Genomic DNA, 23,807 nt, shown 5'->3' with positions numbered 1-23,807 from the left:
CTTAAGTGCATCTTTTCTTCTTCCAATTGCTCGATCTTCTTCCCAAGTTCTAAACTCTTTTTCTCGAAATCTTGCTTTATAATTTCCAATTCTGATGGGGCGACTTGTAATTGTTCCCGGATAGGTCGAGCACTCTCTAAGTTTGGCCTAGGAATATTGTCATTAATCCTCTTCTTAAACCACTCGTTGTACTCGGGCGTTACCATGAAACCAACGGCTAACCTTTTCATCCAACAAGTTTGCTTCCAAGCATCCGATAACTCCCGAAATCTCTTTTTATAATGAGCACCCTTAAAAGAGAATTCACTCTGAGCAAGTCCGTAGGTCATGGGTACAAACTGCCTCGACTTATATTGCCTCAAGGCTATCAACGGAGTATACCCGGTAGCTCTCCAAATTCCTAACGGTGGCACCTAATCGAAGTTACCACATCAGTACATGATCTCGTCAGGGACCATCCAATAAGCTCTCCATTCAATATCCCCCTCCTTGAGGTTTTGAAAAATATCCATCCATTTCTCCTCCGAGATATCCTCTCTCCTCTGTATAGCTGCTTCTTTCTTCAAAGGGGAATAACCTTCGAAAAAGACTCGGTAGGAAACCTTGTCTACCTTCCAAAAGTGCCCATGAAACCATACCATCAATAGTTGAGCACATCTAATAAATCGCCCCTCGCCCGTCTTCCGGCATGAGCTCAAAGATCTGAAAATTTCTGCCAATATCGCCGGTACAGGAGTGATTCCCTTCTCAAGGCGATCGAACAAGTCGATGACCGCCTCGTCCACGTGCCTCAAAGCCTTAGGAAAGATCACTAATCCGTAGATGCTTAAGGCAAATATATTGACCCTCTTTCTTTCGTCTGGATGAGTCAAGATCAAATCTCGCAAATTCTCCCAAGGGACACATTTGCTATCTCCTTTTTGCTGAATCCGAGCGGTGACCTAAGGCTCGCTCATCCCAGAAATGCTCATCAGTTTCTTCAAGAAAGCCTAACTACTAAAAACCCGGGTATAAGTCTTCCGGACCTGAATCTTTGGACACCTAAGCAGCGTAGTGTATTCCTCTATAGTAGGTACCAAATCCACTTCTCCAAAGGTGAAACACTTATATACGGAATTCCAAAACTGCACCAAGGCTCGGAACAAATGCTTATCCACTCTAATGTCTAGCAGGTAGGATATATCACCATAACTTTGGTAAAACAACTGCTTGATCCTTTCATCCTAGTTAGCCCAAATGTCTCTCAACTCTTGCAGCTCATTCTGTACTACATTGACGCGAGTGAAATCCTGTAGCTCCGATACATACCCTTCTACCAAGCTATCCCCTCTCTCAAATTGTAGCCTTTCCGACCAAGCACGAACAGCCGCATTATCCTCGAATTTACTAAGAAATTCATTCTCCATGTCAAATTTTCTAACTTAGTAATTGAATGTAGATTAACGCCTCCTTTAGTATGCAATGACATACAAAAAAGACAATCAGAACAAAACATCGGTTAGTATCAAATAATAGCGATAGAATGCAAGCACATAAACGGTGATTATAACGCCTATACAGGTAAGTACTAAGGCTCGACGCGGCTCCACCCAAGGATAGCTCCTAAGGTTCACTATATGTGGTTTAGTTCTAGGAAAAGGGGTACCCGAACCAGCAGATTCCTCAATCCTCACCCATTATAGGCTCATATAGATCGAGTTCGGTTCGGGGGGATACATTTCCCTATGACCATGCGGAGATGAAGATCTCACGAAATCATAGGTACGGATGTACCCCGGAAGCAATCAACTAGCCCATACGGAGGTGAAAACCTTACGAAAGCGTAGTTTCTTAATCAAACTTAGAAGGTGTGACCACAGTGGCCATGCAATGAAATGCAGTGCTATTCTACAAGACCCGCACCAAAACAATCATACAATCAAATGCAATCGAAAGATAGATGATTTTTAAAATAAATTTTCGGTCTTTTAACAAAAGGACAGTAGATAATCGATTTTTATGGCTTGACTCTCAAGTTCAGTCCCCAGTGGAGTCGCCAAGCTGTCGAAACCATCCCTCAATTTAAAAAATTTTATTTTAATGAGAAATGGTGAAGTCGACTTTTTGGGAAATAGAAATATGGAGTCGCCACCGATATTTTGTTTTGGTGTGATCGGGTCACCTAAGGATTTGGTTATTTTAATAAAATGTTTTGGTTTACTAGAATAACGATTTTGGTCTACGAAAATATGAGAAAATGGGCTCGGGAGTCGGTTACGTATGAGGAAGGATTAGCACCCTCACTACGCCCAAAATTGGTACCTAATCGATTAAATACTGTCCTTAGGTCTAAGATAAAAATGTTTTGGAAATGTGGTTCTTTTCTAATAATGTTCGAGTGATCCGAGTTGATTGTCAAAAATCTTCTTATTTTGATGACCGAAAATTTATAATTTGAAAATCACAAAAGGATGCTCAATTATTTAGTCCAACGAAAAATCGAAACCCAGCACAGTAGGGTATGATTCCTCGAATTTCTAAACATTGACCATTGCCTCCCCTTATAAAATACGTGTAAAATTCCGAGGAGATATTCGATTATTTTAGACAAATGAAAAAGCGCAACCCAGCACGATAGGGCACGATTCTCAAATCGCCAAACGTTGAACATCGTCTTCGTTTTTAAGAATGTTTTCTAAAAGTGAGTGAAAACCTAAAGGAATATTTGATTGTTTTGACTAAACGAGAAATCATAACCCAGCACGATAGGGCATGATTCCTGAATCGTCAAACACCGAGTATTGCCTCCATTTTAAAGGATTTTTAGAAGAGCCGAGTGAAATTTTGAAGGGATATTTGATTATTTTAAACAATCGGGAAATTGCTACCCAACACGTTAGGGCATGATCCCGCGAATTGCCAAATATCACATATCGCCTTCGTTTTAGAGATTTTAAAAGACACGAGCAAAATTTTAAAGTGATATTCGATTATTTTGAACAAATGCGAAATTGCAACCCAACACGTTAGGGCACGATTCCGCGAATGGCCAAACATCAAATCTCATCTTCATTTAAGGGATTTTAAAAGATATGAATGAAATTTCGAAGGGAAATTCGATTATTTTGAGCAAATACGAAATTGCAACCCAACACGTTAGGGCACGATTCCGTGAATCGCCGAACATTAAATTTCGTCTTCGTTTTGAAGAATTTTTGGATGAATACTTAAAAACATATTAATTCGATTTGAAATAAGATGACATTAATCGTAGAAATTGGATTTTATAAAACCACATTTCGAAAAACCAAATGAAAACGATGAGATGGGATAATAGGCGCATATGAGATACCATACTTGATGAATGAGAATATCGATCAACCAAGAAAATGAGCAATTAAGTATAATTAGCTTGAAAATATGACTCAACCTCAATTATGCATGGAGAACAATTAATCATGGCAATAATGAATAAAATGCAACGACGGCATACATGACATAATAAAATTATTAGAGGCATAAAATAGAATGCAATTCAAAGAAGCAACATGGCATAAGATTATTGTAAAATAATGTCAAGCTTAATAGACACATGCAATCATTAAAATATATATATCGTAGAATGAATATTTTAAAACACATAATGTATGAATTGACAGATTTACATAAAAATAAGAATATATATAATTTAAAATATATACAATACAAAAGAATAGTGGAGATATATGACAAGACATAATGCACAAAATAAATTTATAAAACATGTGTATACGCAAGTTTATTGTAAAAAAAACATGAGATTAATAATAAGATATATACATATACATACATATAAATCTAAAGGCAAATACATGCAAAAACATTTAAATATTATGTATAGGGCTAAATTAATTTTATTATAAACTACATAATAGTTTTACGAACGTGCTCATATATATATATATAAAGAAAACTACGGGTATAAATACATAGATTTAGTAACATATATATATAAATAGATTAAGCATAGGTGTTAATAAAAAAACATATATATATACACCATAATAATTTAAAAACCATGTTATAAGAGATTATATAATAAAAGACGAGAATATATTTAAAAGAAACTATATGTATAGAATAATGTAAGATTAATAACATGCGTAAAATAAAAGTAACCTTATTATAAAGTGTATATATATATAGGAGTTTAAACAAACAAATTTAAAAGAAAATAGATAGATGTATATATGTATATATACATATATATAGTTACATGTATAGATGTATTTACATATAAATAAAAGTACGAATAACAAACCATGCAAAACTTGATAAAATATTCCAAAATAATATATTAAATGGTGAATAATAAATAAGTCTCAAAAATAGAAGGGTTTCAAAGAATAAAAATGCTGAAAATAACAAAAAAAAACTCAATTGAAACAAAAATGAGACTAAAAGGATCATTAATAAATAAAATCAGTTGCTGAAATTAGGAAAAGGACTAAGTTTTGACGCGCGCGCGAATGCAAGGGACTAAAACTGGCAATATACCAGAACCCAAAATGATGCGTTTAGGCGCGGATCAGATTGCAACAAAGCATAAATTATAAGCTTAAATAATAAAAAAAGCAAGGCGCATAAGGCGCAATCGAAGGCTCGCGCGAATACAGAGGACCCAGCGCGCAAATTTCCCATTCCGAATAAAAAGGCGCAGATCCGGGTTGCTATCCGGGTTGACGCGCGGACCTTCAATATCCCAAACGGCGCCGTTTCGTCTAATTCCTAAAATTAAAGGCCATTGAATGGCTTTTAGCCATAAGCAGAGAACCCAATTATTAGGTTCTCAACACAGCCGATTTCAATGCTTCCTTAACCCTCTGTTCGACCATTTGACTACCACATTCCACCATTGAAACCGATGGAAGATAGCTCGCCATGAAGTCGTTTCATTTTCCTACTTTAGACCCCGCTCCAAAAGGTAAGATTTTTAGCCCGAAAACCTCTCTTAAGCTTCGATCTCAACGAAGAAGAGATGGTCTCCAATGGCTCATATGCGCAGGTAGATCCTTTCCTCTTTACTTTATTTGCTTTCAAAGTAAAATAAAAAAAAGCAAGAGAATAATAATAATCACAAGAAAGAAAGCCCGGAGATTTAGATCGGAAAATCACCTTCCGATATTGGTTGCTTTTTTGTATTGCTCGTATATCTTGCGTAAAAATGTGTAGGCGTTCGTAACCCTTACAAGGATCAAAAGCTTGGCTTTTTATAGCCGAAGAAAAGAAAAAAAAAAGAAAAATAAATGAAAAACGCCCTTTTTCAATTGTTGTTCTGCTATTTTTGTTTGTGTTTGCTGCCGTGTGGTTTGTCCTTTTTGCAGGTAGAGTACGGACGTGCGTTGGCCCTTGGCGTGAGGCGTACGGGGCTGTGTTAGCGTGGTTGCTAGAGACTGGGGCGTACGGAGGCGATGTGGTTGCTGCTCGTGAAGGCTGCGGCGAAAGGACCCTTCTGCCCTAGGGTTTGTCGAAGTTTGGCTTGGCTTTCGGGCCGTTTGGGTCTTAGAGCTTTGGGTTGTTTTATAACTGGGCTAGGGTATTAGTTATAGGGTCATGTAATTGGGCTGTTTGTGTTTTAAACTTTTTGTTTATTGATTTATTTTATATTTTGTTTTGGTCTTTTGTGTTTGTTTGGACCGGGCAAATTTGGCCCACTACAGCCATAATAAAACTATGGTCTTGTACATAGTCACATATCACACACCGAAGCCATAGCCCAGCCATGGTCTTACACAGATCACATACCACACTGATGCTATCCCAGATATGGTCTTACACAGAAGCACATATCACACTGATGCCATATCCCAAATATAGTCTTATACGGAAGCACATAATCACATCACACCGATGCCATAGCCCAACTATGGTCTTATACGGAAATCACATATCACAAGTTTCCATGGTCCAACCATGGTCTTTTTCCTTAATTAGTCTTGGCCACTGAACGAAAGTACTCAAATCCGTCGTTCCAACTAATTTGTACTTTTACTCAAACATTATTTCCCAATCATCAGAATTTGATAACATTCATATACAATAATATGCCATATAATTCATGAAATTTTCATAACAAAACATTGAATTTAGCCGTATGAACTTACCTGGCAAATTTGTAAAGGTCGTAGAAAATTCAAGGACTATTCTGGCAATTTTTCCTTTCCACGATTTGCTTCGGTTTCTTGATCTATAATTATAAAATCATGTATTCATTAGCATTTATCTAAATTTTACTCTACTTCATAATTTATGCCTTTTAATTTTTTAAATTACACTTTTACCCCAAAATTTTTAATTTTTTTACAATTTAGTCCCTGCTCAATTTATTCATCAATTGAACTAATTCCTCTCAAATAACACTTTATCTAGACATGATAAACTATTTCATAACCTTTTACATTCAAAATTTCAACACAAAACCCTAATTCTAAATTCTTCCACAATTTAGTCCTAAATATCAATTTCTATTTAATCATCTCCATAAAATCATCACAAAATGAAGTTAAAGCTTCAATTCCATATTAAATCATCATAAAATTCCAGCACTTATTCATGGAAACTTTATAAATCATTCATAAAATCAAAAACTAATGAATTAGATAAAAGGACCTAGTTGTAAAAGCCTCAAAATCATAAAATTTACAAGAAATAATCAAAAATTGAGCTTACATGTAGTAAAATATGAGAAAAAAGCTTAAGAAAACCCTTCAATGGTGTTTTTGACTGGAGAAGATGAAGAAAAATGAAGAGAAATCTAGATATTCTAATTTAATCCAATTTTTAACTATTCCATTTCAACTTAATTATAGTTTTGCCATTAGTTCACACTGTTTCTCAGACATTTCCTTACCTAACCATCCAACCCAGTTTATTTGGGTCAAATTGCTCTTTAAGTCCCTCTTACTTATTATTTAAGCCATTTAATCACTTTTCACAGTTTTACATCTTATTCAATTTAGTCCTTTTCATTCAATTGACTAACGAAACATTAATACTAACTTATTAACACTCCATAAATATTTATAAAAATATTTATGACTCGATTTATAATTCCAAGGCCTCGATACCTTGTTTTTATCTCAATTTAACTAAAAATTTTCTTTAATTTGCAAAATTCAATAATTCAAAAATATTTCTAAAATCACACCTAACTTTTACTTATTAATATCTAAACTCACATGTCAGATTTAGTGATCTCAAATCACTATTCTGACACCACTGAAATTTGGGCCATTACACACCATAATCATTTTCCTCACCCTTGTACTTTGAAGACATAATACTTTCACCATTATGATCACCTCCTGTGATCATAAGAAGTAAAACCACAACAACAAGTTTCACTATAAAAATAATGCTCTCACAAGTTTATTCTCACAATAACAGATTAAATGCCTAATTCTCTTCAACTATTTCTTAGGCAATTCTCTCAAATATATAGACTTTGATTTCGAGGCTTGCTTACAACAGGAGATCCAATACAATCCCAATAAAATAGTAATACTATATAATAACATATGAAATAAGTATGGACTCTATAATAGCTCATCAACAGAATTACGATCCAATCCAAAGTCCATAATCCAAGAGATTGCTTTAGTAAATTTTGATCCAAATTAATTACCAATATTTGTATTCCTAAGTAGTATGCTCAAATATAAGATTCAATAAATTGTAAACACCTAAATATGAAAATTGCCTCCACATAGATTTGGTGGGTAGGGGAGAGGGTACTCGCTCTGGCACCAAATTGCCAGTTTCATATTTTTCAACAATGTTGGTGGTCAAATTGGACTCTTTTTAAAAGGTTGGGGGCCAAATGAAGCGAAAAACAAAAAAGAAAAAAAAGGTATACATTAAAAGGCTAAATTTGTCATTATGCCATTTAAATAACTATATTTCAATGCAATAATTTTGATAACATTAGTGACTATTTTCATCTTTCATTGCCTTTTTTTTTCTCTTTTTTCATGAAGATCTGTATTGGCTCTTCCCAAATCATTAAAATTAATATATATATATGTTTTATTTATAGCTAAAAATAAAATCTTGACTTGAAATTTGAAAGGAGAAGCAGTTAACAATCCAGTGACAAAAAGGTAACAATTTGATAATATTAATGACTATTATGTAACTTTTAAAAATCAAATGATCGAAATGTAATTTTAAACAAAATTTAAATACTAATTCTTATATATGAACTCCTCTTTAAAATGGGCGGCTGGAATGGATATTAATTAGGGAAAATGACAGTGAACGAATATAATTCGGCGCAGACATGAGGCAGCTAAGAGTAAGATCTGTTCATGTTTTTTTTGCTGAAACGTGGATAGGAATGGTGACCAAAAGGCGTTTTATTTAAACAGTTAATATTATATATAACATCGACATAAATGGGGTATTATCATCAACAGTTTGGATTTAGATAGATGGTGTAGTGTATTTAATTTTTTTTTGTCTTAAATCATAGTATTGTTATAATATTATTAATTTTATCGTCACTTTTATTTTTACACAAACCACAGACAAACGTACACTGTCCATCTAAATTCACTCTTAACTTTTTATTTATTATATATATAAAAATAAATAAATTACCAGAATATTAAAGAAAAAGTAATTTGCTACTTTAGAAAAAAAAGTGATTTGCTCAATCAACTGGATGACATTATTTCACTATTATCATAAACAAAAATAATAATTAGGCCAAATAATGGAGAATATCCCATTTTCGGTACTCTTGTAGGGTGACTTAAGAAATTTTAAGTTCATTATGAAGATTTATCAATATTTATATGGAACGATTGTCTTTATTTTATTTTTTTACTAATTTTTATGTTCTGATTTCTAGTAATAATTTTGCTTAATAAAAATAAAGGATTTACTATCTTATCATTTTATCATACATTTTGCATATTTGATTTGGATAAGAAGCCTACGGTCCATCCTATTTGCAATTTGGTTAATATATATCACAGACGGCGGCTAACTTTTTGAAAGAAAAAACATAAAATAGACGACGACTAATTAATAAATAGTAATAATTATACAAGTGACAATCAAACTTTCGAATTAGGCAGCTTTCATGAACCCTAACATACATGCATCTTCCAATTAAAATAAACCATATTTCCATTATTATTTTTAAGCAGGTAAAATGCTGCAATTTTGTTAACATTTTTCTCTATTTTTTATATATGAACATGGAGCTAGATAGCTTGCTATCAATTTTGTGGCATTAATTTATGCACTTGATCTAGTTTGAACATTCAAGTGCCAAAACAACAACGTCTATAAATACCTCTCTCAAAACACATAAAATTCATCTCATACTTCAACTTTTCTTCATTGCAATATTCTTATAGAATCAAACTTCAAATGGAGTTTACTTTAGTAGCTCTTACTTCTCTCATAGCCTTAGTCTTGGTCCATCCTTCCCATGCCCAAAACTCACCATAAGACTACTTAGTCCTTCCCTCCCAAGCCCAAGACTCACAACAAGACTACCTAGCCTTGGGAGGGGACTCACCACAAGACTACCTCAATGCTCACAATGCAGCTCGAGCAGCCGTCGGTGTTGGCCCTATGATTTGGGATAACACCGTGGCTGCCTATGCACAGAACTACGCTAATCAACGCTATTACGACTGCAACCTTATTCACTCCGGTGGACCTTATGGTGAGAATCTTGCCTGGAGTAGCGCTGACTTTTCGGGCACTAGTGCTGTAAGAATGTGGGTTAGTGAGAGGGTAAACTACAATTACAACTCCAACAGTTGTGCAGCAGGCAAGGTTTGCGGGCATTATACTCAAGTGGTTTGGCGCAACTCGATTCGTCTTGGGTGTGCTAAGGTGAGGTGCAACACTGGTGGAACTTTCATTACTTGCAACTATGCTCCTGCAGGCAATATCATTGGTCAAAGACCTTACTAAAAAGTTTATTTTGCTTAAATATCTTCCAAATCAACTCAATTATCCAACATAAAAATGCTAAATATATGTTAGTACTCATCAGCCTACTGCATGGCAAATAATAAGGAATAAATGAATGTTTTATTGTTTCGATTTACTATTATAATTTTATTATAATGAATATATATATTTCTAAATAGTTTTTCTTAAAGGATCTATATATGATGCATTTATAAAACCCTAAATTCGGTCTAGACATTACCATCAAATCTTGAGAAATTAAATAAACTTTTTCTAAAATTTCAGATTTTGAACTAGAAAAATGTGTTTTCTAGAAATGTTAATTTTGACAAATCTCTTGCAATTTTTCGAGATATACACGTAAATCTTATTTACTTGACAAAAAAATAATTTGTTATTTAGTTTTGCAATGGAAGTTCTAGAGTCGTTAACTTGTAAAGCACGATTTCAAAATGTGGAAAAGAATTATTTTGCAATTTAACAAAACCACAATCCAGTAGTAAGCCCATCAAAAACTAAAATTAAAGTCCAAAATACTTAAACAATGCAAAAAGTATGGAGTTAAATCTAAAACATAAACCATCTCATTTTATTAAGTAGAAAAACCGTCTCATTTTATTAATTAGAAAACTTGACTATTGTAAGGTGTGTGTAAATTTTTCCAAAATGATAACATACAATACTCAATTTATCAAAAATGTCGCACTATTGACTTTATTTATTATTTTCATAAAACTCATTCTCTCAGTTAAAATGATTTGCAGCGGAAAAACATTTACCTTGTTTAACTTTGAAAGATCAAACGTTAAGGTTTTTTTAATTAATAGAAATCATGCAGAATTTTCAATTAAAGTAACTAACTGAAGTTCCAATGAACTCAAAACCAAAATTAAAAGTCCGAACTTTAGTCCCAAAGTCTTAAAGTCCAGAAAAGTTTAATTAATAATTAATTAATATAATCTTACGTGAGGAAACCAATCCAAGCTCCTGACCGCCGCCCAATCCTAAGTTCGCGAATTACCTGAGAAGATAAAGTAAGCAGGTGAGCTATGAAGCTCAGTGTGTAACATAACCAAATCATAAGTACTACATATAACACAATAAATAGATCAAAATATCGCAGAGAATTTTATCAAATGCAAATGAGCAAAATTGAGCATGCATGGTTATGTCAATGCAGTATTTTCAGAAAATATAATGCAAATTTTTCGAAAAACTTCTTACCCAACTCTGCTACACACCAATTAGAGTTTCCCAAAACTTGTCCTTCATAAAACACACGAACAAATAATTGTGGACAATGCCACCAGAGTTGCAGTTAAAACTGCCAGATCAAATATATGTGGTCGAGCCACCATATTTGCAGTCAAGTTGCTAGAACAGATATGTGGTTAAACCACCAGATAGTGCAGATCATTAAATTGCCAAAACTTCCTCCTTACCATATCATCCCAACCCTATGCAATATGACATGGCATGCAAATACGGAATCATAACAGTAAGCATGTTGTGCATGCTATTGTATTTTTAACAGAAATCAGTAGGCATGGAATTTCATATTTTGTAGAACAGATATGTCAGATTCCAAAAATAACAAATCAATATAATCAGAATAGCCACAATGTCACATGCTATGAGAATTGGAACAAAACATAATTTATCAATAATCGTATAACAATCATTTGACAAATTTAAACAGAATACTTACCTTCTTTCAACACACAAATCCTTCAACACATTCAGCCACTCTATAATACTTGTAACAATTTTCACATTACTAAATTTATCAAAAATCAAACATGCTATATACTTATCATACAAGATAAATCATACAAAACAGAAACAACAAATTTCATTGATCGAACAAAACTACATGTCATTCATCTGAGTTTACGAAATTGCTAACCTCAAATATGCAATCCAAAACTCGATCCTAACTAAACTTACTCAAAATGGGCCCACACACCCGTGTGACTCACACCCCTACCTAGCATAGCCCGTGTGGCTCACATGGCTTGACACACAATTGTGTGGCTCACACGGTTGTGTGGCGTTGATAGTTTCAAATTTTCGCTATTTTATGAAGTTAAGAGTCAGCTCCACACACCTGATGACTTCCAAGATGCCGGTAAAACAACAACACACCAAATTTTGCACAAACAACATCCAAAAATATTTAATTACACAACCTCACTCCCTAAATCAATCAATTAATAACAAACACATTCCACAACACTATCCCGAAGAAACACCAATCAACTCTCTAAAAATGAGCATTTTGCATTCTAACCTCTAAAGAGAAGACATCAATACTCAACCTGATAGAGCATGCTCTTTGATTCTCACCTAAACAGAACTGCAGGAACGATTAAAACAAGGTTTACTGATAACTAAAACCACCTACCTTGTATAGAAAATTGGTAGAAACCTTATTATAGAGAAAAGTATACAACACTTACTCAGGAATTGAGATACAATCTACTCGATTGAGAACACCACACAGAAAATAGCACTTAAAATTCAACAACACCACAATGGCAAGGTGACAACAACAAAAGAAACAATAGCAAGGGGACGACAACAGAAGAATTAGAGGTCAAAGAAGAGCAATTTAGGAAAAAAAAAAGAAAAAAAAAGGAGAAATCAGAGAAGTTTTTTTGATAGCAAATTAATGTGAAAACAAAATGAGAATAATGAGGGAGAGTGGAAAAGGAACAATTGTGTGGGAGAGTGTTTTTAAGGAGGGATTTTCTCAAAAATTTTAAAAAGAACAACTAAATCCCAACAAATAAGGTTAGTTGCTATCATATTAGGCTGATCAGAATTCAAATTTAATCTGGCTACTTCCACATGGATGATACAATAAGAATGAATAAAAATATTTCCACTTTGCTCACAAATAAGATTCAAACACAGGACCTGGTAAGCTGAAATTTTACCACTGAACCAGTGGTTGGAACTAAAATTAATAAAAATTCAAAGAAAGGGATTTGAACACAGGACTTTAGGCAAGTAAACAAAACTCTTAACCACTGAATCCAAATCAATTCACTTTACAAAATCCTTGCAACATTTATTCAAAAACAGGACATGATCACTTTTGATTCACTAACCCAATTTTTACTAACCTAATTTTTGGGACGTGACAACATTGATATATAAAATTCTATATACTGTTAGTGACTATAATGATATATGTCATAAAAAAATTTTAAAATTAAATTTTATTTTTAATAATGGGATATAGTTTATATTAACAATATTATTAGGGTGAGTTTGGATAGGCGGTGCGTTTACCTGCAGTTAGTGTAAAACAACGGTGGCGGTGAGATTGAATACTGTAGCGATACTGTAGTGTGAGACAAAAGGTAAGCTAAACGCACTGCACTGCACTGCACCGCACCGCACCGCCGCCACAAACCCACCCTTAATTGAAACCACGAGCAAACTTAAAAAAAAAGTCTTATTGGTGAAAATAAAAAACTTTAGTGAAAAATCAAAATATCAATTAAGTTTTAAATAAAATTTCGCACCCAATTGAGCCCTAAAGATGAAATATTAACGCTGATCATTGATTGTTAAGTTTTGCTGTCGTGGCTAATAGAGTAATCAGGTAGCAACACGTGGCAGCTACATGTACACCATGATGATGTGGCATTTTTCCATGTCAAGAAATATTTCTAAAAATAAATGATGTTTTAAAAATAATTATTTAAAAATCACATCTAGGATGAATTTAGACAAACAAATATCCAAGTTCATTTGATCTGGGCAATCACTTGTCTAGGTTCATTCTACATATGGTTTTTTAGATAATTACAAAAAACATATAAAAATTATGGAACATTATTAATAATTATAAGAGGCTATAAAAATATTAAAAACTAATAAAAATGTTTAAAATTTATTGAAAATCATGAATAAATCTAGACAAGTGATTTCTAAATGCATTTGAACTTGGTCAATTATTTGTTCACGTTCATTCCAATAATTATTTTTTAATAATTTTTAAATAGTTTTTATTTCTTAATTAGTTTAATGATTTTTTTATAATTTTTTATAATTCTTAACCATTTTAAATACTTTTATATAAATTTTTAAATAATTATTTAAAAATCACATTTAGGATGAACCTCAACAACCACTTGTCCAGGTTCAAATGAACCTACATAATGTTTGTCTAGATTCATCTTAAATGTAATTTTTAAATAATTATTTTTAAAATATTATTTATTTTTTAAAAAAATTTATTGACATGGTAAAATGCCATGTCATCATGGTGTACACATGGGCGCCATATGTCGTCGTTTAATTGGTTTGTTTGCCACGTTAACAAAATTTAACAGTCAAACTTTATCAATATTGACAAAGAGCTTGATTAATTAATTTTTCATATTTAAGGATTCAGTTAGGTGCTAAAATTTGTTAAAAGCCTAATTGATTTTTTTAAGTTTTAAAACTTATTTTTTTTTCTAATAAGCCTTAAAAATAATTAAGAACCACGCGTCAAACATAGAGAAGAAAATAGAAACCATGTAAAACCTTTGATTTTGTATGTCAACAATGCTTATGATTTAATTTTGTTCTCTAAAATCCTTTTATAAATTAAACCTTTAAAGGTTTTAAGGGTGTAAAAAGTACTCAAACATTTTTTAAAAAAAATTAAATCCCTACTTTTTTTTTACACTCAAATGAATACTTGAACTTTCAAAATGCATTAAAAATGCTGTAATTTATAAAAGGGTCACCTAATTATGAAAATAGTTTTATTTTGATCATTAAATTATTTTTTTTCAATTTAATCATTAAAATTTTCGAAATTCAATTTTTTGGATCAATTTGGTCCTAATTCTAAAAAAATGAACAAATTTAGTGATCAACATTTACAAAATTTATTAATTTAGTCATAATTCATAAAAAAAATCCAAAAAAATAAATTATTTAAATAAGGGTAAACTACACCTTTAGTTACTAAATTATGGGTAAATTTTCATTTTGGTCAATAAACTAAAAAAAGTTACAATTTGATCATTGAACTATTCAAAAGTTTTCATTTAAGTCACTAGACTATTCAAAAGTTTTTATTCAAGTCACTTGACTGTTAAGGGTTGTTTTTTTTTTTAAATGTTCCAACAACAACCTCCAAGCAACAATTCAGCTATCTGTACGATGGATTAGTACCTATTGACGAGTTGTTTAAATTTTGGTTCGCAGATTTGTGACGTCTAAAGCTATTTCATGAAAAGAAGATTGATTTGCAGAAGAGAAGGGGAAAGAGAGGTTTTGATTGGTGTAAGTAGAGAAAGTTATATAGCATTGATTTTAACAACTTAGTAACTTAAATGAGAAGTTTTGAATAGTTCAATGACCAAACCAAAAACTTATGTATAATTTAATCCTTTTAGAGTAGGATTTTGGTTATGCCCTCAAGCTGAAATTGTTCATTATTATATATACAAACCATTGAGGACACTTTTTTTGTTAATAGCAATCTCAAATTTGATGTCTGAATAATTCTTATACAAAATATATAAGAACATCATTAATTCCTTAATTGTTCTTTCAGCTAAATCCTTTCATATACATTATTTTCTCCCAATTTTCCTCCCCATCAGAATTCAAAGAAATTCATGGTTGGGTTGGTTTACTATTCTCCACGCGACCATTCCATTTCTTTGTAAATAATTGCCAAAAAAACCATCGTTGATATGATGACAGTCCGGCAGGAAACTGTAATGAATATCATGTTACAACGTGAAAGTGTTTAAATTGTTCATGCAATCCGTTTTATGATTGCCGATGAAATTTTAACCTCTAATCCATGCCAGGGATTGGTATCGAAATTAAGTACTGATTGAAGTAAAATCAATTAATATATTTCCAGAAATCAAGCAATCACCTTAAAATGAGGGATACTGAACCCCTAAGCTACCACACAACCAAACAAATATTCAAACTCCATTTTTGTTTTTCTTTTGTTCGTTTTCCTTTGGTTGGTCAAGACTTTATAGATTAACAACAGGAGAAGAAAAAAAAAAAAAAAAAGAAACCCTTCCATTTGACTCAGTCATCGCCCCAGGCATCATCTCTCAACTTTTGCCTTGTAACTATTCGGGTCCTCCTGGCTTCTTCCTGGCTTCTTAATTCTCTAGACCCGAAGTTTGACGGCAATTTTGATCCTATTGCCTGAGCAATCAACCTCTGGGCAGTTCTTGCCGATGTCTGTGGCCTCTGGCGAGGAGGCTCCAAATCTGAGAGATGAACAACACACATTTCACCACCATTAAAATCTTTACCACGTATTCCTTTATGAGATAAATCCTACAACTCTAAATTATGCAAGATCGGCCCAACAATGGAATAACATCTCTCCCTTTTTTTGAGGTTTGTTACTTGGGGAGAAGCTACCGCAACACTTTAAACAAACAAGTTGCATAATTTATGACATGGAAATATACCATCTACTAGGCATAGAATACTATAAACTGGGATGAGTGTCAAATACTGATATGCATCTCACACAGATATGCTTAATTTTTTTAAGTTTTTTCATATATTTGGAGGATCAAACCTCTATAACTATGTACAAATATATGTTAGGTACATGTTAGATATGATACTTCAGAGAAAATAAAATGTTCGGATAACATAGGCTATAACACAATGTAGAGTTATATCAGTTGAAAAGCTGCTTCATATAAACAGAACTACAGATACAGAAACAGGGTGTCTGGTCTCAAACAAAAGAGCATCTTCACAAGCCAATAGCATATAAATTAGAAATATCTCAGCATGGTTAATCCAAATTCAACAAAAGCAAATGAATCATTAATGCACAGAGAAAACTAAGCACAAATACACATGGTAAATGGACAGAAAATGTCGTAACTGTTCAATTAAATGGCGCAAGCCTATTTAAATTACCTTTTGCTGAAATTGAGCCCAAAAGTATATCATCCTTGTCAAGTATACGTATAGTAAACGGACATCGAACATGGTTGCGAGCTTCAAGGGCTGGCATCAAAATTTGAGATAGCTAGTCAAATAAAAACTATTGATGCAGAACTGTGCCAGCTGATTGGACATGGAACAATACAATTTATATGTTTAACCCTCTTTTTAAGGACAATGCTATAGATTGTCCAAAGTGGTTCAAAATGGAACAACAAATACATCCATTAATGTTGACTCATTTTAAGTCTGCCATTGTTTCAACGGTCCAAATATGGACAACAAATAAATACAATTGAAGTTTACTTTCATTACAAGTCCTGCCATTGTTTCCACTTGAACCATTAGCTTTTCAAATAAAAAAGCATTGTCCTTTTTCTGATACAATTGAATTTTATCTATCCATGTGAGAGGAAATCTTCCAATAATTTAAAGGGAAGTTGACAACAAGAAGAACTAAAACAAGGAAACAAACAACAACAAAGCACCAAATAAACTGCTTAGAAGGAAAAACATCTCACAGAGCCTTTCCAATATATAGGATTATAAGCAACTTTAGACAAATGGCTACCCACATCCTTAAACATCAGAAGCAAGTTCTGAAAGAAGCTAATGGCATCACAACCTGATCGCAATGCTATCTCTGGTTACTTTCTCCCTAAATTTGATAGATATTGAAATTTCAACCAATTTTCAAAAAAATGGTAACCAACAGAACAACCCATCCTGATATTTTTGGCACACAAAATGATTTGTGTTCTAATCTCATAATGGCTTTGAGATGGAAGAACATAAAATTTTGGCTGAAGAGTATATGTCTCATCTAAATAACATTAACAGCTTGAGGACTTATTAAAACAACTAAACTTAAAACATAGATAGCTACTTAAGAAAGATGAGGCTTATTAATATGTTAAAACAACTTTTAGGACATAGCTACAGGGAAAGAAGCACCATTATCACCACTTGTTATACCATGTCAATTTAAAAAGCCTGCAGCGTCAGGCACATACAGATCTCTGATTAAACTATATAAAGATAAAGGCTCCACGCCCATCACAAGTGATATATAGACCGATATGCTTACAACTTGAAAACCTAGGTCAAGAAGCACTCCGATCTTATAACTTGAAACTAAAAAATGAACCAAAAAATGTAAATGAGAAAACTCACCCTTCCCTCAAGATATCATTTTCCTTAATTGCATTCTGTTCTGGGACACATATTTAACCAAGAGGAATAATGCTTGTATCCGGCCCCAAGTTTAATCGATGCACGTTAAAGAGCTATAACCATGAAACTGATTCCAGTTTTCTGAACTAGTGAAAATTTTAAAAGATAGCCCCTACCTCAAACTAAATTTAGATATTTAATTCACATAGCATACAAAGAAGCATCAATAATAAAGCTAGTAATTATTACCTATAGAAGGTGTTCGAAATACTGCAAGGGCTGTTGTATCATTGACCCAGCGGATGGCAACTCCTCGATCTCTGAAGTCTTCAAACAGCTTCTCTAGGTCTGTTGTCCTAGTACTTGGTGAAAAGTCAGCCAAAACAAGAACATGATGCATGCCATATTTAGCTGCGTTCAAAAGAATTTCCAAACGTAAATGATTAGAAAGACATAAAAAGACAAAACAGAAAAGTTAATTTGAGCATTGACTATCAAACTAAAATCAGCCATCCAATGTGATGAATCAAGGTTCAAGAGGTTCAACAGTAGCATATCCAAATCCATAAAAAAACTTATTACTTGCCCCCAGTTGCAATTTGTATTCATCTTACTGCAATAAAAAAATAAAAAAAAGGATAGCCCAGAGTTCTCAACCTTATACAACTTGTTATATTGATATGCTTGACCAGTATAAAAAGAAAGAAAGACCATAAATAACTTGAAACCGTTGAAAAAGATATGACAAGACAAAAGAAAGTACATCCCATTAGATCAAGGCCTGGGAACAAGCAAATAAACATAGTTTCAAGTTCAATAAGAAAGACTAAGCTATCTTATACATATACAGAGCATTTATGGCAAAAAAAAAAAAAACTTGAATTGTGGGACATAAAGGCTTACATTCCATCGTTTTTGTTTCAGGGTGTTTGCGCACATCCTCATTATCAGTATCTTTGGATGCAGACACATCGGAGAGTCGATCGCAATACAATTCAGTTTTTCTGTATGAAAATGTTCCCCTTCCCCGTCTCTTAGGGGCTTCAACTTTACTATCCTCCAAAGAAAGATTTGACACTCCAGGCAAGCATTCTGAGGAGAGTAATTCACTTGGTTCACGATCTGCAATAGCTTCCCAATCTGTACAAACCATTAGAATTGCAATTCCATAAAAGGTCATCCAAAAACTATTATACAGACATTTCAGAGAACCAAAAAAAGAGAAAAGACCATTCAGAGGGAAAAAGCTATTGAAACGAAACATACCATCATCTGAAGATGATTTGGGTGTCCAACAATCACCAGGCAATACTGGTAACTTTTCAAGATTCCCTTTTGCAAAAAGAAAAAAAAAAGAAGAAAAATCAGTTCCACAAAATTCATAGAGATACATACAATAAAATCCCCCCAAAATGTAGACATATTAGGTTTTCCATCACACTACCCTACTAAAGAAGCAAATTTCTGCAAGGCACCGAAATACTATATGTGAATTCAGAAACCAAAAAAAAAGTAGCAAACTCGACACTCAAACGAAGGTTAAGGTAAAGAGTAAGTATATTGAGTTGTACCATGAGTCAAAGGATTGTCATTTTCAGCCAAAGAAACATCAGATGAAGTTAAGGAATCCCCCTTCAAGTCCTTGTTTTTCAGACCTATACTGAAGTTGGAAAAAGAAAAAGTCAAGAAAATTTTAGCATTGAAATTATTTCTATTTACATTAACAATAAATGAAAAGAAAGAGAGTACCTTGAAGAGTGAGCATGATGCTTGAGAAGAGAAGCGCGTGAAAGAAGTTGATCGGATTTGAGGGAGAAACCGATGGAGGAATAGAGAGAAGCTAAGTCAGAGAAAGCAGATGCTAATCGGAGGTCGTCGGAGGAGGACGCCGCCTGGAGTTGGGAAATGAGATTTTCGAGGAAGGAAATAGCGCCTTGCGTGTCTCCAGCAGCCACCAGATCCTCTACTTCCTCACTCCAACTCTCTTCTCCTCCTTTTTCCATTTTTCTTGTTTCTTTTTTCCTCTTTGGTTGCTCTGTTTCTTCACACACACTTCATCACAACAAATCTGTGGCATATTTTATTTTGAAGCTCAGCTCAGCACAGCCAAGCCCAAATTAAAACACAAACTCTTTTAACGCTTCCTTTTGGGCCTAAAGAGAGAGAAAATAACACATATTTTTATTTTTGAGATTAGAGTAGAGCAGTTTTTTTTTTTTTTTTTAAGTAAGAGGATGCATGAATATGATATTGTTGAAAGAGGCCATTGTAAACTTTAAACAGGGATGATAAAATAAATTTTAAAAACATAAATGAAAAATCAATTAAGAATATGAATGTAATTTTTTTTATCATTTCACGAATTAATTTATTTTTAGATATAAAAACTCATAATTTGAAAAGTAACAAAAGTAATGTATTAATCAAGTTGTTTGATAAATTGAAGAAAAAAGATAAGCATTGAAAAATTAAGTATTGAAAATTTAAATATTAATTTAAGCTATAAAATTTATTTGATAAATTACTTAAATTTAATTATTAAATATAATTAAATTATTTAATAAATATAAAATTTAAATTATAAAAAATTAATTTTTATATTTTTATCTTTAATTTTTAAAAATTTCACCTTATTCTAAAATTTTAAATTTTTTTAAGATAATATAATATTAAATTAAATTAAATTAATCAAAAATATTCTCCCTAGAGTAATAAGTAGTTCTTATCTACTTTTTTTTTTTACTTTTTTATAAAAGAATCTATAAAACTGTTTTAATTTTAGATTATCAAACGAATTAAATTAATTTTGAAAGAATTTAATTTTTTTGAATAATTTATGAAACGACACCAAAGTCTTTGATGTTACAGTTGTCTAGTTTAGTTGGAGAAGAAAATGACATAGAAAGGAAATGTAATTGGCGCCTGCAACATAATAGCTATGGCTAAAATCATATAACTAATGAAGTCGTAAGATATGTATGTACAGAGATATTATTTTAAACTCTGTAAATAGGGTTTATGTTACTAATTTTTTATTCAAAGGTAGGAAGTGGGTTATTTGATCTAATAAAATATTAAATTAAATGAATTTATAAAAACATCAGTTTGTTTTATATGACTTTATATTTGTTTCAATTCAATAATACTTTAATTATGACAACTGATATTTTAAGGCCATCAAACCAATGGCTATGTTAAGTCACAATGGATGGGATTGAGATTCAAGTTGTTAGAAGCACCAAGAACCAAATTGAAGAGGGGAAACCCTAGCTTGATGAATAAGCAACTTGAAACGTAACAAGGAAACCAAGAAGAGTTAGATAGAATGGGTAGCAAAAAGAACCACCAAAAGAAGGAATTCACCAACAAAGAATAAATATCCAAGTGAAAGAAGAAGAAGAAGAAGATCTCAAAAAACCCAACAATATAGAAATGAAAAGAAATATCAAATGGGTTGAAAGGTTTTTTTTGAGTATCAAAACATGTTTCTAGAAGAGAAAACCTTAGACCTTAAAACCTAAAATTAAACAAGATGAAAGAATATTAAAAAAAGATTCGAAAGAATATAATAAAGATATATAAAGATTTGGGAGAGATGAAAAAAGACTTGATGGAAGGTAATTAAAAGTCGATGCCCTATGAAACCCTTTGAAGAATGGTTCTAAACAACCTTGTTAAAATTAATAGTCGATAATGGCAATATAAAATGATTGCAAAGAAGAAAGAAAAAATGAAACACAAGCAGAGGAGAAATTTACTAATGTTGAAAAACTGAATGATACAATAGGAGTTTCAACTATTATCTAAAGGTTGAAAAACTTTATTCTAATTAAAGTCAAATAGAGAAAGTGTATTTTGGCCCTCAGCCTTATTATTGTATTATTTCTTGAACAGGAATTTAGGTCACACAATTCTATTAAACCTCCTAAAATGACAAACTAATATATTAAAAGGTGTAGAATGCTTCCCGTGGCTTTTTGAAGAAAAACATAATGAAAACACTTGTAAAAATCACAAGAGAAATATCTTGCAAAGAAAGATAAAGAAACTCAAAAAGATGCATATTTCATAAAAAAGATGCGTGTGGTGAACTACATGAGAGGGGCATGGCTTGCCTTATATAGGCAAAATTAGGGTAAAAATGAACTCCTAATTACACTAGGATTACTTGAACAATAAGTAATAGGTAAATAAATATCTTAATCATGAAATAAGACTATGGAAATAACAAGGGGAATTCGGCCAGCCTAGTAAGGAATGGGCATGGGACAAATTTTACCAGGAAAATAACATAATTGGGCATAATAAAAACGGTTCAAATGGGCCGAAAATAGATTAGGTAAAAATAAAGCAAAACTAAGACTAATAAGGTTTAAATTAACTCAAATTGGACTGAAACTCCATGGAGGCTAAAGCTTAGTTTGGATGAGTGGTGTGTTTACCTCCGGTGAGGTTAAAAACAGCAGTGGCAGTGAGATTGGTTACTGTAGCAGTGAGATTGGATACTGTAGCGGTGAGATTAGAAACAGCGGTGGCGTGTGTGTTTGGATTCAAACGCAGTTGTAACGGTGGGGTGAAAATAAAAAATGACTATTAAGGACATCATATTAGAATTGATATATAATAGAAGTTTTTAAATTATTTTACTTATATAAAATTATTAAAATATGTAAATTTATAAATTCATTTAATAAAATATTAAAATTTATCTTCCAATATTTTATTATAAATATTTTAATGAATTATATAATCAATTTAAATTATTTATTAGATAAAATGATAATAATTTTTAATTTTTTATAGTTAAATATTCTTTTATAACAATGATAAATATTATTTTTGCAAATAGTAACATTATACTTGGATCAAATTTTGAAGTATCTAAACGAATGATTTTTAATAAAAATATATATATAGTAACATAAGACATAACAAGTTTCATTATTACTAGAAATTAGGTTATGATACAAAATTATTTTTACAAATATTGATTCATTAAACTATTTGCAATGGTTTCCCTTAACATTGCAATTTCAAGGTCACTTTCACTGTTAGAAGAACTCGATTCACCTCTATCAAAATTGCCTGAAGAGATTGGCATGTCGGGTATATTCTCAAATTGTCGAAAATCCTCATCATTTGACCAAGCATGTCTTCAAATATAATTATGCAAAACCATTGTTGCAATAACTATTAAAACTTGCTTGTCGAATGAATAGCTTGGAATATCTCTTAATATTGGCCATTTTTTTTCCACACTCCAAATGTTCGTTCAATCACAGAGCGTAACGAAGAATGGGCATGATTAAAAATTTCTTTTTTTCCAGATGCTCTATGATTACCTCAATGAAAGTCAGGTAAATGATATCGTTCCCCCTATATAGACCTAGAAAACCTGCCATTTGTGGATATCCTGAATCGACAAGATAATATTTTCCTACAAAAAAGTAAAACATAATATCAAGTTTAAAAAAAAATTAAAAATTTTAATATTGGTTTTTATGTAAAGATTAATTAAAAAAATTAAAGTTCAACCTGGTGGAGGGTGTGGAAACTTTAACTCTTGTTTTCTAAGTGCTTGCAAAAAAATTCTATTGTCATGTGCTGTTCCTTCCCAACTAGGAAATGTAAAAATAAAGCAAGCACATATTGAAGTCACAAACTGCCATAATATTTTGAGTTGGTTCACCTTTCTGTCTGATATAAGGTATTTGACAAGAATGCGAAATGCA

At 32.2% G+C, this 23,807-nt stretch overlaps 2 protein-coding genes across 3 annotated transcripts; one reads left to right on the top strand and one right to left on the bottom strand.

Annotated features, from left to right (window-relative positions):
• The first annotated feature begins 9,271 nt into the window (after positions 1-9,271).
• LOC107890298 (pathogenesis-related protein 1) lies at positions 9,272-10,053 on the top strand. The gene has a single exon (XM_016814769.2). The coding sequence runs from the start codon at positions 9,604-9,606 to the stop codon at positions 9,949-9,951; it is 348 nt and encodes a 115-aa protein (XP_016670258.1). The 5' UTR covers positions 9,272-9,603; the 3' UTR covers positions 9,952-10,053.
• Positions 10,054-15,805: 5,752 nt separating this feature from the next.
• LOC107889218 (coiled-coil domain-containing protein R3HCC1L) lies at positions 15,806-20,258 on the bottom strand. Of its 2 annotated transcripts, none has more exons than XM_016813572.2 (7): positions 19,825-20,258; positions 19,647-19,735; positions 19,342-19,407; positions 18,979-19,215; positions 18,325-18,486; positions 16,876-16,965; positions 15,806-16,202 (listed from the first exon to the last, which is right to left on the bottom strand). In XM_016813572.2, exons 1-7 carry the CDS (start codon positions 20,076-20,078, stop codon positions 16,015-16,017), a joined length of 1,086 nt encoding a protein of 361 aa, XP_016669061.2. In that variant the 5' UTR covers positions 20,079-20,258; the 3' UTR covers positions 15,806-16,014. The 2 variants fall into 2 exon arrangements, with proteins under 2 accessions (XP_016669061.2, XP_016669062.2); XM_016813573.2 differs by having other exon boundaries at positions 19,647-19,730.
• Between the last annotated feature and the right edge of the window lie 3,549 nt (positions 20,259-23,807).

This window comes from Gossypium hirsutum, chromosome A09 (genome assembly GCF_007990345.1).
Source record: "Gossypium hirsutum isolate 1008001.06 chromosome A09, Gossypium_hirsutum_v2.1, whole genome shotgun sequence".
Taxonomy (NCBI): Eukaryota; Viridiplantae; Streptophyta; class Magnoliopsida; order Malvales; family Malvaceae; genus Gossypium; species Gossypium hirsutum.
Note: the sequence above shows the minus strand (reverse complement) of the source record. Positions and strands in the feature narration are given on the sequence as shown.

Bases quoted from the DNA above. Each gene is read 5' to 3' on its own strand.
- LOC107890298 (XM_016814769.2), top strand. From the start codon at position 9,604: ATGATTTGGGATAACACCGTGGCTGCCTATGCACAGAACTACGCTAAT.
- LOC107889218 (XM_016813572.2), bottom strand. From the start codon at position 20,078: ATGGAAAAAGGAGGAGAAGAGAGTTGGAGTGAGGAAGTAGAGGATCTG. The intron at 18,487-18,978 runs GTAAGCCTTTAT...TTTTGAACGCAG, and splicing joins TGAAACAAAAACGATGGAAT to CTAAATATGGCATGCATCAT. The intron at 16,966-18,324 runs GTAATAATTACT...TTTTGATGCCAG, and splicing joins ATTTCGAACACCTTCTATAG to CCCTTGAAGCTCGCAACCAT.